The sequence below is a fragment of the Scylla paramamosain genome, chromosome 1 (genome assembly GCF_035594125.1).
Source record: "Scylla paramamosain isolate STU-SP2022 chromosome 1, ASM3559412v1, whole genome shotgun sequence".
In the NCBI taxonomy this organism is placed as follows: Eukaryota; Metazoa; Arthropoda; class Malacostraca; order Decapoda; family Portunidae; genus Scylla; species Scylla paramamosain.
The window spans coordinates 11,405,544-11,422,500 of record NC_087151.1 but is presented as its reverse complement, the minus strand read 5'-3'; the positions used below and the strand labels follow the sequence as shown (position 1 = coordinate 11,422,500).

Below are 16,957 nucleotides of genomic sequence, written 5' to 3'. Positions count from 1 at the left end.
ATTTATATAAGATGATAGGTAGAAATATTAGGTAGGTAGGTTTTATATAGGGACCGCCATGTATAGGCCTGATGGCTTCTTGCACCTTCCCTTACCTTCTTATCTTATGTATTCGTGCCAGATTTAGTCCACCTTCGTCAGTCCTGGAGAAAATCGCATCATCTTCATTTGGCTGCCTACCTATACTTGTCTAACTGGCTGGGTGGCTTCCTGCTTCCCCGGGTGGTGTATGAGCTCACTGGCTTGTGGCTTGCCTTGGAGTGCTGCTGGCGAGGCTGCTTGGCGGGTGGCTGGTGGCGGGTGATGAAGCTGCGCGGTGGTGTATCTTCGTGGCTCTGGCTGGGTGGTTGGGTGTGTGATTGTTTGCTTGCTTGCTTGCTTGCTTCGTTAAGTGAGTGAATGCGTGGTGTTGGTTGTGTGTTATCTGGTTGATTGAGTGGTTGGTTATCGCTCTCTCTCTCTCTCTCTCTCTCCTCTCTCCTCTCTCTCTCTCTCTCTCTCTCTCTCTCTCTCTCTCTCTCTCTCTCTCTCTCTCTCTCTCTCTCTCTCTCTGGTCTTTTACTTCTGTTTTCTTCTTGGGAGCTACATTTGAGTGTGTTTTATTTTTGTTGTATTTATTTATTTTATTTTATTTGTTTTATTTATTCATTCATTTATTTTTATTTTTACATCTTATTTTCAATCATTTATTTTCATTTATTGATAATTTATTTATGTATTTTTTTTTCCGATCTTCTTGATACATACAAAAAAAATATTGCCCGCCAGGTTGTCTAAATTACTGATTACTGGCAGGTTAATCATACACTGCAGATAGCACATCACAGCCGAACTAATTGACTTTTTGCTATCTATTTGTTTGGTTGTCTCTCTGTCTTGCTCTCTGTTCAGTTGGCTCACCCTCTCTTGTGTGGTTGTCCGGATTTAATTATTGGTAGTTGCTGGCAGGGTGACTGCCTATCTGTCTGCCTTTGTCTTATGCACTTGCTGTTTTTCTGTCTGCATGACTGTATGTGCCCGTCTAGCCTTCTTATCTATCAGTCGGGTTGTTTACGAATATGTCTGGTTGGTTGTCTGACTAGATGCTTGTCTGTTTGGGTATCTACTTATTAATCTGCCTGCCTGTCTTTGTATCTGCTTGGCCGTCTGTTACTCTTTGGTTGTCTATCTACTTGGCATTCTGATTGTCTTTCCATAGTCTGTAATATAGACCAGCCAAGGAGACAGTCAAGCACATAAGAGGATGAAATAGGCAGACAACAAGACAGTTGGTTAGATGTTACATACGCTAACATGACAACCGCAAACCCTAACAGTGAACCAACTAAGTCGTCAGTCTGATAGAATGAGAGGCAGACAGACAGCCAGATGTAGATGACAGATGGATAGACAGACAGGAAACTAGCTAGGTATACATAACTGTGGTTGCCAGCTTGCTAGCTGTCTTGCTGTCATTTTGTCTACCTTGTTCGCTGTCTTATGTACTTTAGTGTTTCCTTGGCTATCTCCGTCTACTTTCCTACCCTCAAAAAAAAACCCAAGAACGCCCTGCCAGCTTGTTTATTTCCTCCTACCTATGACTTAAAACACTTACAAGACTGAGGTTTCGCAAAATTTATTTCGGATTTGCCTTCGGACTGTTTGGCAACTCTTAAGTATAAAACACAATCTGGTTAGTTGGTTCATTATGCGCTATGGTGTGGCTGGCGGGGGAGGTGGCAGGCGGGCCCAGGTCAGGAGGGAAGGTCCGGGTTTCAAGATAGTCGCTGTAAATCTGCCACCACTATAGTCCTCCTTCGGGAACCTGTAGGCTATCAGGCCCCACGCGGCGCTCCTCCTCCTCCTCCTCCTCCTCCTCCTCCTCCTCCTCCTCCTCCTCCTCCTCCTCCTCCTCCTCCTCCTCCTCCTCCTCCTCCTCCACCCCCATCACCCTTTAGGCCACACTTTGTCATGCTTGTCTCTTGGTTTATAGTGAGTCTAGTCCTGTCTGGTCATTGTGTAGATAAGTACGAGCTGAAAATGTGTGTGTGAGAGAGAGGAGAGAGAGAGAGAGAGAGAGAGAGAGAGAGAGAGAGAGAGAGAGAGAGAGAGAGAGAGAGAGAGAGAGAGTTGTATCCTTACCTGTAAATCTCTCTCTCTCTCTCTCTCTCTCTCTCTCTCTCTCTCTCTCTCTCTCTCTCTCTCTCTCTCTCTCTCTCTCTCTCTCTCTCTCTCTCTCTCTCCATCCCCTCGATATCATCATAAAAGTTCAGCATAAGAGAACACGTTAGCGCTGGGAGGCCTGGTGGTGGTGGTGGTGGTGGTGGTTGTGGTGGTGGTGGTGGTGGTGGTGGTGGTGGTGGTCTGATCACTATTATAACCAGCTCTCCGTAGCGATGATGGATGTCTGTTGTGTGTGCCTCTTAGCCTCTCCAGGACCTTCTCTTCCTTCCTCAGTTATATTTATTGCGTGTAGGATTAGCGGTGCGAGGGATAGTGTGTGTGTGTGTGTGTGTGTGTGTGTGTGTGTGTGTGTGTGTGTGTGTGTGTGTGTGTTTGCTTTATTCCTCCCTGGTATTCGTCTAGTTTCAACCTCGCTGGAATTTTTTAAAAGCTCTATGGAAATTTCGGTTTGATTCTTTTGTTTTGTTTTATTTCTCTCTTCTTTCTTTTTTTTCTCTCTCTCTTCTTCCTCCCTGCGACTTGGAATTAAGTGACGATTATTAAGACATCCCCTTGAGTGAAATTGTCGAGTTGAATAGGGACCTTTTTTTTTTTTATTATTGACCTTTTTTTCTCAGTGGAGCTTTTCGAAGGTTGTTGTTGTTGTTATTGTTGCTGTTGTTGTTGTTATTGTTGCTGTTGTTGTTGTTGCTGCAGCTGTTATTGTTGTTGTTGTTGTTGTTGTTCTTGTTGCTGTCTCTTTCCCTTACTCTTACTCTTCTTTTTCTACTTCTTCTTCTTCTTCTTCTTCTTCTTCTTCTTCTTCTTCTTCTTCTTCTTCTTCTTCTTCTTCTTGTGTTGGAACCCTTGGCCAGTCTCCTTTTCACGTAAAGAAATAAAATACATTAACAAACAACCGCAGCGATATTAAGGAGTTTGTGTTTTTAAGCTCCATCTCACAGTGACCTGATTGAAGAGGTTTCGAAGCTTTATCTGAGGCAGCAAGGCGTGTTAATCCTCTTATTGTCCCTCTGATCGATGCTCGCCTGTTTCTTAATAGTGAATGAGGCCCCAGAATTAAGATAAGACGCCATCTCCTGGTTTACAGATGATTTATTCGATGCGTGTTTGTTTCTTAACGATGGGACTTGTGGCTGGATGAAGATGCACGCTATTTATTTATGTTATTTACGATTTTATTTTTTTGAACTCGTAAATCGTCTTTTATCAACAGTTGCGAGATTTATTTCAGACTGTTGTTGTGCCATTTTATTTCTTGTTGGTTGATGTTTTGTTGGCTTTATTCTACTAGTGATATTTCCTTGTTGGATTTTTTTTTTTTTCCTTCTTTTTTGGTTTTATTTTTGTACTCCTAAATTTTCTCTTTATCAGTATCCACAAAAATTTACTATTGTGTCTTTTTTTTTCTATTCATGTTTCTTTTTCTCGTACTCTTGATTTATCTTTTGTTGAGTTGTTTGAGTTTTATTGTGCTCCAGTTTATTTTCTTCATCAACAACTGCAAGAATTATTTGTCTGACACATCTCTCTCTCTCTCTCTCTCCTCTCTCTCTCTCTCTCTCCTCTCTCTCTCTCTCTCTCTCTCTCTCTCTCTCCTCTCTCTCTCTCTCTGTTATTTCTGCTTAAAGTTTGTCTTTATTCTATTTTTACATTTTCTTCAACAACAACTGCAAAAAAATAAACTTCATTAATTAAATCTGATTAGATAACTATCATGGTGTTGTTGTTGTTGTCGTCTTCGTCCAAATCGTTTTCTACTTTATATTATTAATTTTTATTATCATTTATATTTTTCATCAATAAACAAACAAAAAAAATATATAGATGTCAAAACTCATTTAATTTCCAAGTACAACAAGGCTTCAAAAATTTTCCTTCATCAATAGCCATATGAATTACTAACAAAGCTAATTTTATTTATACCTAGTTGCTTTATATAGCAACCTCAATTTTTCCTCATCAGGGACAACAAGAGAATATGATCAAGTGACGTATTGTTCGTGTTGTTCCTTGTGATATATTGAGCCGTGTTTCTTTGTGCGGAGTCTGAATGGAGGAAGGCGATGGACTGAGGCACCAAACACAAGGAGGAGGGAATAATGTCAAGAGAAAAAGAATTATGATCAATACGTTTACTAGGATCAGCCTCAGAGAGAGAGAGAAAGAGAGAGAGAGAGAGAGAGAGAGGTGGGGGGGTGGAGGGAAGGTCGTGCTGTATCATTTTATTCATTGCCTGGCTACGTTTATCATTCATATTTTACTCCTGTTTTCTTTCTCGTATGTCACAAATATAGGAGTTAATAATGGTGCTGAGCTAATATATGATTTTGCTCTCTCTCTTGCCAAGTTTCCTCATATTTCTTGATGGTGCTGTTCTTGTTCTTGTTCTTGTCCTTGTTTCTTCTTCTTCTTCTTCTTCTTCTTCTTCTTCTTCTTCTTCTTCTTCTTCTTTTTCTTCCTATTCATTTTGTTGTTGTTGTTGTTGTTGTTGTTGTTGTTGCTGTTGTTGTTGTTATTATTATTATTATTATTATTATTATTATTATTGTTATTATTAATGTTATTATTAATAATATTATTATTATTATTATTATTATTATTATTATTATTATTATTATTTTCCTTTTTTCTTTTTCTTTTTCCTCTTACTCTTTTCCTTTTTTTTTCTTTTTCTATCCTAGCTCCGACTGCCGCTTGATTCTCATTTTCATTTCTTATTTTATTTATTAATTTAGTGTCCATAACCATATTTCTGTCAAATCGTCTTTTGTTACTCAGATATACTCACGTAGACGAGTTTATAAATGGAGATGATACATGGATATAGGTATGCATGGGTTATACAGGGACTGCCACGCATAGGTCTGATGGCTTCTTGCAGCTCCCCTTATTTCCTTATGTTCCTGTGTTCTTGTGTCATCCTCCCTCAATAGCAGACTAAAGGTTAAGGGCGTTGCATCTTTTCCCGTCACGTGTTGAAAAGGTTATCTAGAATCGAAGGAAAAATTATAAAGTTATTGTCAGCCTTCCTGGAACTAAACTTTGTTATTTTGTTTTACGTAATGAAGATTTGTGCTTTCCGATGACGCACTTTATTGCATTTATACCACGTGCTGAATGAGCTGCGTGACCATTTATGGAGGGTTAATCCTAATAGTGACTAGTGTTAGCGAGAAATAGAATTAAAAAGAGAGTAGAACACGAAGAAGGAAGAAGTGCAGTGCCGGAAGATATGAATGAGAGAGAGAGAGAGAGAGAGAGAGAGAGAGAGAGAGAGAGAGAGAGAGAGAGAGAGAGAGAGAGAGAGAGAGAGAGAGAGAGAGAGAGAGAGAGAGCACATAAAATACGAAGATTATCGTTCAGCAGCAAAGTACTTCAATAATATTAACAAAATTGACAGTATATAATCTCCTTAAACCGCAAAAAAAAAAAAAAAATAGCAGAACCAGCACTACTCGATCCTTGCTTAGAATACTCGCACTAAAATAGAAATAAATAAATAAAACTCAGTAAAACTAAAATTATGTCATTATCTTAAAAAAAATAAAAATACCAAAAATCGTTACAAAATAAATAGAATATAAGATCACTTAAAACTACAAAATAGCAAGGACATCACTACAAAACTAATAGCGAATAAAAATAAAAAAAAATAATTGAACTAAAATTATGAGATCATATTTAACCGAAAAATACAAAAAATCACCGCAGAACTCAAATATGTGATATCTTAAAGAATACATAAAAAAAAGACACTACAAAATTAACACTGAATCCCATAAAAAAAGAAAAAAAAACGGAAAATATTCTTCATTAACTAAACCCAACTACCCTTTTAGATTTTACCCTCCACAAACTCCACCATTTACTCCCGGTCCCTAAAGAGAGAGAGAGCGACCATCAACGAACACTGTGAGCGCCAAGAGATGACTGTCTGGAAGTGCAGAGCATTGCCATTGGGAAGTAAAAAGCAGGTTTACAACTATATCCTTTATTATTTTTATTTTTTTATCGTTTGTTAGGGGGATATTGACAAGAGAGAGAGAGAGAGAGAGAGAGAGAGAGAGAGAGAGAGAGAGAGAGAGAGAGAGAGAGAGAGAGAGAGAGAGAGAGACTGAGAAACATATTGTACTTCTTGCATTGAAAATAAAGAAGAAAGTTATAGAGGTTTGGGGATACGAGAGAGAGAGAGAGAGAGAGAGAGAGAGAGAGAGAGAGAGAGAGAGAGAGAGAGAGAGAGAGAGAGAGAGAAGCCAGACTAATACCATGCATCAAACCCTCTACCTGTCTCTATCTTTCTCCTTTCCTACATCTTCAACGATTTCAAAAGAGAAGCATTAGAATTGTTTTAAAGGAAGAATATTTAAGTTATTGAATAGTATAAGAGTTCTTTTTCACGTATTGCCTAATTTGCTAACGATAATGTTTTCCATATACTTAATGTCTTGCTTGTTCATGAATCAATAGATATCGTATATATCAATGTATTTAATCTATCTCAATTCTTCTCTGCTGATGAATAAGCCAATCCATTAGAAGCTCTTTACTATTGTGCCTTTTTGGAAGTGGCGATCATGCAGCCCTTCCTCTCCTCTCGCCCTTCACAAATCTCCACCCTTGCCAAGAGACAACTTCACACCTAAAAAAAAAAAAAAAGAAGAAGAAGAAGAAGATAAAATACAATGAATGTGAAAGTATAATGCTCAAGAATACAAATGAGAAAAATTATATATACATACACATTTTGCATTAAGTTTTCTCTCTTTGACTCTTCTGCCATTATACTCTTAAGCTCCTCTCCTCTCCTCTCCTCTCCTTTCCTCTCCTCTCCTCCCCTGCCAAAAGAAGAGAGTGCAGAATTATAATCATGCAAAGAAGGAGAAGAATTAACAAAGGCTGATGAAAAAAATAAACGAAAGATGTTGAGCCGGAGATGCCTCTCTCTCTCTCTCTCTCTCTCTCTCTCTCTCTCTCTCTCTCTCTCTCTCTCTCTCTCTCTCTCTCTCTCTCTCTCTCTCTCTGCGGTATCTCCCAGGAAGCAAATAAAATGGATCTGCTTGTAAACCTGTTTTTTCACTCGCTAATGCTCTTACTTTGTTTTTGTACACTCTTGGCACAATGATCTCTCTCTCTCTCTCTCTCTCTCTCTCTCTCTCTCTCTCTCTCTCTCTCTCTCTCTCTCTCTCTCTCTCTCTCTCTCTCTCTCTCTCTCTCTCTCTCTCTCTCTCTCTCTCTCTCTCTCTCTCTCTCTCTCTCTCTCTCTCTCTCTCTCTCTCTCTCTCTCTCTCTCTCTCTCTCTCTCTCTCTTAAATCACATAGAATTATACCGATTCCGTTTTCTTTCCTGGTCACGTATTTTCTTTCGTTATTTATGAAAATTTACGACTTTCCCATTTTTTCCTTTTCAATATTTTCATTGTGTCAGTTGTTTCTATTATCCTTTTGTTTTTTTTTTTTTTTTTTTTTTTTTTTTTTTTTTTTTTGGTACGTTTCACTGCGTTTTCTTTTATTTCTTCCTTTTATATTTTATGTTTTTCATATATTTGCATTTATATTTTATGTGGCTTTACTTTTGGGTTTCAGATTTTGTGATTGTTATTGTTTTCACATTTCCTTCGTCTGTATCCTTTTATTATCTCTCTCTCTCTCTCTCTCTCTCTCTCTCTCTCTCTCTCTCTCTCTCTCTCTCTCTCTCTCTCTCTCTCTCTCTCTCTCTCTCTTTCTTTCTTTCTTTCATGCAGTTTATATTTAGAAAAACTGAGAACATATGTAACATATATTGTTTCTGTATTTATCATTATTTTTTTACTTATTTATTTGTTTATTTATTCATTTATTTATTTTTATTTTTATTTTTTAGTTGTTGTTTTTATTCTTGTTCTTGTTTTCTGTTGCAGGTTTTGCTCTTGTTATTTTATATGTGCGAAGACATTATTATTATTTTTTTATTATTATTCTTAACCCTTTCACTGCTATAGTCTTTCTTTATTAATATTCAGAGCACTGTCAAAATATCATCTTCTTGGACACACAGAGAAAAGAGACAACAGGAGACTAACTTTTTTATTTCTTGTTTATAACTACATAAGTATTTTAGAGATTGTAGTACAAAAAGGAGTGTCTAAAAAAATTGAAGGAAATTAAAAGAAAAACTCGTCTAGCGTTTAATCAAAGGGTTAGGCGCTCGCTCAAATTACGCTTTTTTTTTCTTCTTCTTCTTCTTCTTCTTTTTTCACACACGAGCCAAAGTACGAGTATGAGTGTCCTTAGCGTTGTTGGTATGAAATTCTGATCGTCTTGTTTTCATGGTTCATTCCAATTAAGTTTAGCAGGAGAATGATCATACTCTTCTTCCCTTTTCTTTCTTCGTTTTCTTTTTTTTTTCTTTTTTCTTAATCAAGTATGATTCTTTGCTTTAACTTATTCTACTTATGTTCTATATTATTTTCTTTCTTATGTTTTTTTTTTTTTATTCACATCCATTATCATTAATCTATTATTTTTTATGTACTTTCAGTTTCGTTGTCTTCATTATTTTGTTGTTATTCTCATTACTTTCCTTGACTCATTCCTTCTTATACGGTCAGTGCTCTCTCTCTCTCTCTCTCTCTCTCTCTCTCTCTCTCTCTCTCTCTCTCTCTCTCTCTCTCTCTCTCTCTCTCTCTCTCTCTCTCTCTCTCTCTCTCTACTGTTTTCAATTATCATTAATTACTCGTATTGCCCTTATTGGTGGATTATTGATGTTTATTGACTTTATTTTACTTTACAATATCTTTCATTAATAATGCAAAGAATTATTAATTGATTTTGCTGTTTTTTTTTCTAGTTTATGCTTATGTCTTTTTTTTCTTTCGTTTTTTTTTTTTTTTTGTGTGTGTGTGGTGTGTTCCTTTGTTTTTTTTTTCGATTTTCATCCATTCATGACCAGGTGTTTTTTTTTTTTCGTACTTAGTTTATTTGTTACATATTTGTTGATATATTTTGTTTATTTAATTTGCTTTTATTTGCTTTGGGAGAGTTTTTTTTTTTTTTTTTTTTTACGTTTAATCTCCTTCTTTTGTGCGTAGAAAAGGGAGGAAAAATACTGATATAATTGTTTACTTATATGTCTGTATCCTATATATTTATTTACCTTTTAATTTGTTTTTCATTTATTTACTTATTTATTTTTCTACTTAGCTTACTTTTACCTGCTTTTAGGAGAGACAATTGACGGATTTTTCCCTTTGTCTGCTTCCCTCGTGCATGAAAAAAATAAAATAAATAAAGAGAATATTCACTATCTTACTTGTGTCTCTTCTTTCTAATTTACGTTTTTCCTTTGTTTACTGTTTTTTTTTTTCCTTCAAATTTTTTTTTTCATTAAGAGGTGTTTTTTTCTCCTGGTTTGTATATTTGTTGTATAATTATCTATGTTCTCTTTGTTTACTTAGTTTGCTTTTGTTTTTGGGAGAGACAATTGGCGAGGTTTTTTTTTTTTTCCTGATTATTTTTTCTCCTCTTTACTTAATTTGGTTTTATTTCTGAGAGAAGCAATAAGTGGATCTTTTCCTGATTTTTTTTTTTATTATTAATTATTACTTTTTGTCTGCTTTCCCTTCACGCAGAAATAAAAAGCAAGAAAATATTAACTTATTCATTGGTCTCTTTTTATTTTCTCTCTCTGCTACAGGAAGGCGGAGGAGGAGGATGGGGCGTCGCGCGGTGGCGGCGGCAGCGGTGACCGTGGTCTGGTGCGCTGCCACGGTCATGTGCCGCGTCCTCCTGACCGACACACCCGCCGCCCGCACCCCGAGGGACGCCCACGCCTGGCACTCCAACAGCCTGAGTGGCGGGCGGAGGGAGGACAGGCAGGAGGGACAGAGGGGAGATCACTTAGCGCCCTACCAGGCGGACAACACCCCTGACGATTTATACGAAAGTGGTGAGTTGCAGGCATTTCTTCCTCGCCTTATACGGGGCCGACGAATTGTATGACCTTCCTGACAAAAAATGATGTATGAATGTTCGCCTGTGTTCGTCAGTGTTTGCGTGTGTTTGTGTCTGTTACTTCTTCAGCCCGGTATTCTGAAACGTTTGCCCTCTCATCACGATTGTTTTTAAAGGTCAGAGATGATTTGCCGGGTTCTCATGAGTGTTATTCCTGTTAATAATGTAGAGATCTTTTTAATTTATCACTCAAACCATAAAAAAAAAAAAAAATTGAAAAAAAACACCCTTCAATACCGGCGTCACTTCAACTAAAGCCTTTTGAATGTAGTGGCTGTGCGGCTCGAGTGTTTCATAATGGTCCCTGGTGTGTCTGGCAGCGTGATGTGTATTGTCAGATTGTCATTCGATGTCGTGTGTGTTTTCATTACGGCAAACTCGTCTCATTGACTCCCAAGGTACAAAATTGTTCAAGAGATGAGCAGAGAAGTGTGTCTAAAAAAACTGTAGGTGGTTATGAAAAAAAAATGTCTGGCGGTGAAAAAGTTACGACAGAAGACAGAACATAAGAAAGGAAAAAAGTAAGGGAAGCTGCAAGAAGCCATCAGACCTATACGTGGCAGTCCCTTTATAAAACATAACTACATATTTCGTTGTCAAAAGAAGGAAAAAGAAGCAGCATTGATACAAAGTTACATATACAAAGCTCAATGTTTATTCCTTTATCCTCAAGGCCAAACTTAAATATACATATGTTTTGATACAGCAGTGCGACACCATTATTTGCATTCCCTTTACGGCAGCCTCGCGTCTCTTTCCCAGAACTCGCCGTAAAAGAGAGAAATTATAGCGTTACAATATACCAAGCCCGCCTACCATTAGTGCTCAGGGCCAACTGTTGTGTACTTATGTTCGGGACAGTAGTTTGGGAAGCGTTGAAGCCTCATAGGACAGTTTTCAAAGCCTACACGGGTGATCAATCAGTATCTCATGAGTGTTTTTATCACTGGTGACGCAGTTTCCTTTTTAAACCATGATAACCGTATTTTGGGAAGCTTTGAGATCTCATGAGGGGTTTCAAAGGCCACAAGGATGATCAGTCAGATTTTCATGGGATTTTTTACTATTGGTGAGGTAGAATCCTTTTTAAACCATAATTACCGTATTTTGTGAAGCTTTGAGATCACATAAGGACTGTCTTCAAAGGCTACAAGGACGATCAGTCAAGGTCTCATAAGTGTTTAACCATTTACCGCAGAGCCTCTCTTAAACAATGACCAGAATTATCAAAACTTCCCTGGAAATCCCCAGTAACTTGCAATAGTGTGTTAAGAGTGGTGGAGGCGAGACGCTGCTGTTTGAGAATGCTCCCTAACGTACTAACTCGGCATCATATATATTCTTTCACGGCAGTTTCACGTCGTTGTCTCAGAATTCACCTTAAAAAATTTACAGTGATAAAATGAATTACTGTCCTATGATAACACCCTAAGTTTGTTTACACGCTAATCCCCAAGACCATCTTTTGTACTGTGTCGATGCAGGAATCTGATACCAGCTGCATTATTTTCACAGCAATATCCACCGTCAAGGAATGTAATATTGTGAAAGCCATCTGTAGTAAATCTGTTCCTGCCGCTAGCCCTCAAGGCCAGCCGACTTTGTAAATACTAATTATAATGTTATTTCCCTTCCCCCTTTTATAATACGGTAAGTTACTCTGATACAAATACCTTTTATGGAAACCCACGCAAGTACAAAGACAATTCAGTGGTAAAGCAAAAAGAAAGATAAATACTAATGATAACCTTATTTTCTTCCCAAATATAATACAGCAAGTTGTTTTAATGCTAATATTTTTTTATGGAAATCCCATCCACGTAAAGAGCAACTCAAGGACAAACTAGTAAAAAAGAAGTTCCTAAATATTAATCATAGCATTATTTTTTCCTCTTATAACTACAGCAAGTTGTTCTAATATTTATACCTTGTAAGGAAACCTAAAGGACAACTCAAGGACAAACTACTAAAAATAAAAAAAAAAAAATACTCATTTACATTCGCTTTACACCTCCTTGTTCAGGCAAAGCGTTGAACTCCAGTCGTTTACCAGATATATGTGAAATTAGGTGGTTCCAGGTGCGTGTCTCTTCAAGGAAGAGGAGAGGAGGAAATGCATGAAGGGAAGGAGAGGTAGAGAGTGAATAGAAATGTGAAGAAAAAAAAGTAATCTGTACTCGTTTTACAAGGCATCTTTGTACAAATAAAGCGTTGCCCAGGTAAAGAACATTCGAACCAACACCAAAGAGTGAAGGCAAGTTAAAGTTGATTGCATGGAGGCAAGGAGAGAAAGAGAAAGAACAGATATGAAAAAAAACCTAATTCGTATTCGCTTGTACATATATACGTATAGTTACTCTACACAAGTATAAAAAAAAAATGGGAAAGAGAGAGAGAGAGAGAGAGAGAGAGAGAGAGAGAGAGAGAGAGAGAGAGAGAGAGAGAGAGAGAATTCGAACCAACAACTAGAAGTCAAGTTACGGTAAAGTTGCGTGCATGTAGGGAAGGCAAAAATGGGAGAGAAAAGAGATGTGAAAAAAATAAATAAAAAAAAAAAAAATATATATATATATATATATATATATATATATATATATATATATATATATATATATATATATATATATATATATATATATATATATATATATATTCTTTCCACACCGTGTCAATGCCCATATGAAAACGTTACTCTGCACAGATAAAGAAGAAAGAAAACGCGAACCAACAAAGAGGAATCAAGTTAGAGTAAACATACAGGAAGAATCGAGGTACAAAAAAAAAAAGTAATTTGTATTCGTTGTACACCGCATCTTTGTACAGATTAGTAGTTAGTCTCCGCAGGTAAAGAAGGAAGAGAATTCGAACCAACCACAAAGAGTCAAGTAAGGGTAAAGTCGCCTTCCTTTTAAGCCAACAAGTGGAGGTTAGTATGAGGAGAGAACACGGCAAAAAAAGCCTCGAATACCTGTACTTGGCGGCCGTGGTGTGAACCTGTTTGAGCAGTGACGGGGTGTGACGGCATGCCTCCCTGGGCCGCGATGCTTGCTTGGTGCTCCTGCCCCTCCCACCCATCCCACGAGCCCTGCAGCTGTAATCCTTGTTGTTGTTGATGGTGGTGGTGGTGGTGGTGGTGGTGGTGGTGGTGGTGGTGGTAGCAGAAAAATTGTAGTAGTAATAGTGGTGGTAGTGGTAGAGATGGTGGTGGTGGTGGTGTAGAACAAGAACAAGAACATAAAAGAGAAGGAGAAGAAGAAAGAAAAGTAGTAGTAGTAGTAGTAGTAGTAGTAGTAGTAGTAGTAGTAGTAGTAGTAGTAGTAGTAATAGTAGTAGTAATAGTAGTAGTAGTAGTTTTTGTTATTGTTGTTGTTTATGGTGGTGGTTTTATAAATAGCAGTAGTAGCAGTAGTAGTAGCAGTAGTAGTAGTAGTAGTAGTAGTAGTAGTAGTAGCAGCAGCAGCAACAGCAGCAGCAGCAGCAGCAGCAGCAGTAGTAGTAGTAGTAGTAGTAGTAGTAGTAGTAGTAGCAGCAGCAGTAGTAGTAGTAGTAGTAGTAGTAGTAGTAGTAGTAGTAGTACCAGCAACAGCAGCAGCAGCAACAGCAGTAGTAGTAGTAGTAGTAGTAGTAGTAGTAGTAGTAGTAGTAGTAGTAGTAGATCTTTTCCCTAGAACTCATGATAACCTTGACCTTTACCATCCCACATCTATTTACTTATAACAATATACCACACCGCAAACACCCTGCCAAGGACCAACATGTCGATTGCTATTTGCGCTACCCTGGCGTGTCGGTGTGTGTGACCTCAAATTTATATACGAAGGCTGGCTGTTATGTGAGGAGTGAGTGCACGTCCTCGCCGCGGGGCAGAGGCAGTAGCCAGGACCCAGAGCCCGGGGACTGAGAGGCAAGACAAGTAACATTCACCCAGGTGGTGGTGGTGGTGGTGGTAGTGATGGTTCAGGGTTCGCCTGTAAAAGAGACCTATCAGGGAATCCCTAATAGTGGGATCTTCAAGGGCGTCTTGACAATGAAGTAGGAAAATAGGGGCTTTGAAAACTTAAGGTGTCAGTTTTCTGTATTCGGAGAGCTGGATGTGGGGATAATATGAGATGACAGGTGAATACAAGTAGGTATTATGTAACTTTCCTTATTTCCTTATGTTCTTATGTCTCTCTCTCTCAACAACAGACAAATGGCTAAGGACGTTACATATGTTCTTATCTGTGAGCCTCATATGACGCTTTCGTGGCTGCGTCTTACTCGTAAATCAATCAATTAATCAGTCTTGTACTCCGTGATAAATTACCACTCTTTCATTGTAACCACCACCATTATCACAGCTGCCAGTCTTCGCCAACCCCCGGGACACGCTTCCTTCTCCCCTAATTTATCTTCATCACCACCACAACACCAGCCACCGTACCTATTTTCTTCACCGCTATCACAACCACTTACCTCTTCATCCACTATTATATCACCATCATGACCACCACTACCACCGTCATTGCTTTTAGTCACCATCACCACCACACACCTCTTCCTCCACTACTACAATCACCATCATTATCACCACACTCCACCACACCACTATCACCATCATTGCGACTCTTCACCATCACCACCTCACAGTTCTTTCACAACTACAATCACCACCATTATCACCACACCACTATCACCATCACAACTGCCAATATCACCTCACACTACATATCAAACAGTTCGATTTTACACATGAATAAACATATTGTCAGTACCTGTGGACAGAAAGGAGATCCTGGTGCAAACTTGATTCACTCCTTGAGGGCTTTCCAACTCGTCTGCTTCGCTCCCCACTTGTCCTGAGATTCCTGTCTTGATATGTGCGCTTCAGGAAAATTTGTGCTTTGTTCAGTGACCCGTTATAACATTAATAATATTTTGGAGTTACGCATGTGGTCTTTTTTTTTTCTATTGTCACCTCGTTTTCTTTGGTACAGGTGCCCATGATTCAGGATGAGGGGAGACTTCTTAAGAGTATAATTTGTGATTACTGTACTGTGAAGGTCATTCCTGTTGGCGGTGAAAGCGAGCTTTTTTTTTTTTTTTGAGAGAGAAAAACGCACAGACACACTTGCACGCATCCTCTCACCCCACCCCCCAAAAAAAAAAAAAATCCACACACACACACACACACACACACACACACACACACACACACACACAGCCGTCATGACCGAGAAATATGTTATTTTCAACCTACAATCTCAGTCATCCCTGAGGCCTCGTCTGCCCTTCCTTGAACACTCACATTCTCTCCCAACACCCCATCTTCCCTCCCTCTTCCAGTACACCTCTCGCTTCCTCTCATCACGCTAGTTTCCTCTTCCCTGCTCCACCTGTTATCTCCCTCTCTAGTAACTACCCTTGCCTCCTCCTTCACTTCTCAGCACTGGTTTTCCTTTCCTTAATACCTCTCTCTTCTCTCCCTCTCTCAGTACCTTTGTTTCCTCCTTTCCCTTTTATATTTTTGGTTTCCTTTCTCTTCTCTCCCAACATATTTGTCTCTAACTCTACCATATTTTTCCCTCTCTCTCTCCTTTGCGTCACTCCAGCCTCCTTTCCCAACACTTCTCAAAATATAACTCATCGCCTCAGCATCCGCTCTTATGGCACCTTCCCCCTTTCATAAGAAGCCCAGTAGCTCCTCTCTCTTTCCTTAACATCTTTAACATCATACCTTTCTTATCCCCATCTCTCTCTCTCTCTCTCTCTCTCTCTCTCTCTCTCTCTCTCTCTCTCTCTCTCTCTCTCTCTCTCTCTCTCTCTCTCTCTCTCTCTCTCTCTCTCTCTCTCTCTCTCTCTCTCTCTCTCTCTCTCTCTCTCTCTCTCACACAGCATCCCTTTCACTGTTACTCATTCCAGCCAGTACTTCTATTACATCAAAACAGTGTCCACTTTTCCCTCTTACATTCATACCAGCCATTCATTCTCAGCCTTTCTCTCACAGCATCCCTTTTCACTCCCCACTCACTCTTTCTCTTCCAGTACTTCCTTTCCATCAGAACACAGTCTCTCTTACAACTCCCCTATCTCCTCATTACACTCCTCCCTTCCTCACTTTCCACTCTATAGCATTCTTTCTCTTCAAAACTGTCTTTTCTCCATCCCACTTAACTTTTCAACACATGTGCACCTCTCCAGAACCTGTTCTTCTCCATTCCTTTCAGTACTCTTCACTTTTTTTTTTTTTTACATCTCTCCTTTGATCTATTTCTCTCCTTTTCTCCCATATCTTGTGTACCATTATCCTGACCCATCTGTACACCATCCATTTTTAACATATTGTCCCTCCTTTGGTCTATTCCTATCCTGTTATCCACATCTCTCTCTATCCTATTTTTTTTTTTATTTATTTATTTTTTTTTTTACATATCATCCCTCCTTTAGTCTACTTATTTCCATCCTGTTCTCCATCATCTAGTTTACTAATAGTGCACTTCATATATATCCACATTATAGATCAGCATGTGTCTCAGTATCTGTTCTCTAATCTCATGTGGTCTCCCTCCTCAGCAGTGGGCGAGGCAGAGGCTGAGAGGACGCTGCTGAGGGAATGGACTCAGGACCCGGAAGTAACACCTGGGCTCTTCCAAGGGGACATAGTGATCACCTCCTACGATGTGAGTGTTGGGTTTGTGTGCACCTGCAGAGAGAGAGAGAGAGAGAGAGAGAGAGAGAGAGAGTTTAGGTGAATGTTTTGGCATGATAGGTGTAATAGTTATAGTTTGTTACTTAAGTTTAAGGTGTGAGTACTGCATGCATCTAC

The 16,957-nt window shown here is 38.8% G+C and overlaps 1 protein-coding gene across 5 annotated transcripts in view; it reads left to right on the top strand.

Moving 5' to 3' along the window:
- The window catches only part of LOC135100617 (zinc metalloproteinase nas-4-like), a 46,837-nt gene that overhangs the window by 22,301 nt on the left and 7,579 nt on the right, over nucleotides 1-16,957 (top strand). For 4 of the 5 annotated variants that reach the window (XM_064003680.1, XM_064003683.1, XM_064003691.1 and 1 more), the window contains exons 2-3: nucleotides 9,836-10,087; nucleotides 16,705-16,811. In XM_064003680.1, the coding sequence (XP_063859750.1) occupies nucleotides 9,853-10,087; nucleotides 16,705-16,811 (342 nt within the window). In that variant the 5' untranslated portion in view covers nucleotides 9,836-9,852. The remainder of the gene's footprint in view (nucleotides 1-9,835; nucleotides 10,088-16,704; nucleotides 16,812-16,957) is intronic. The other variant, XM_064003704.1, reaches the window with a different exon arrangement.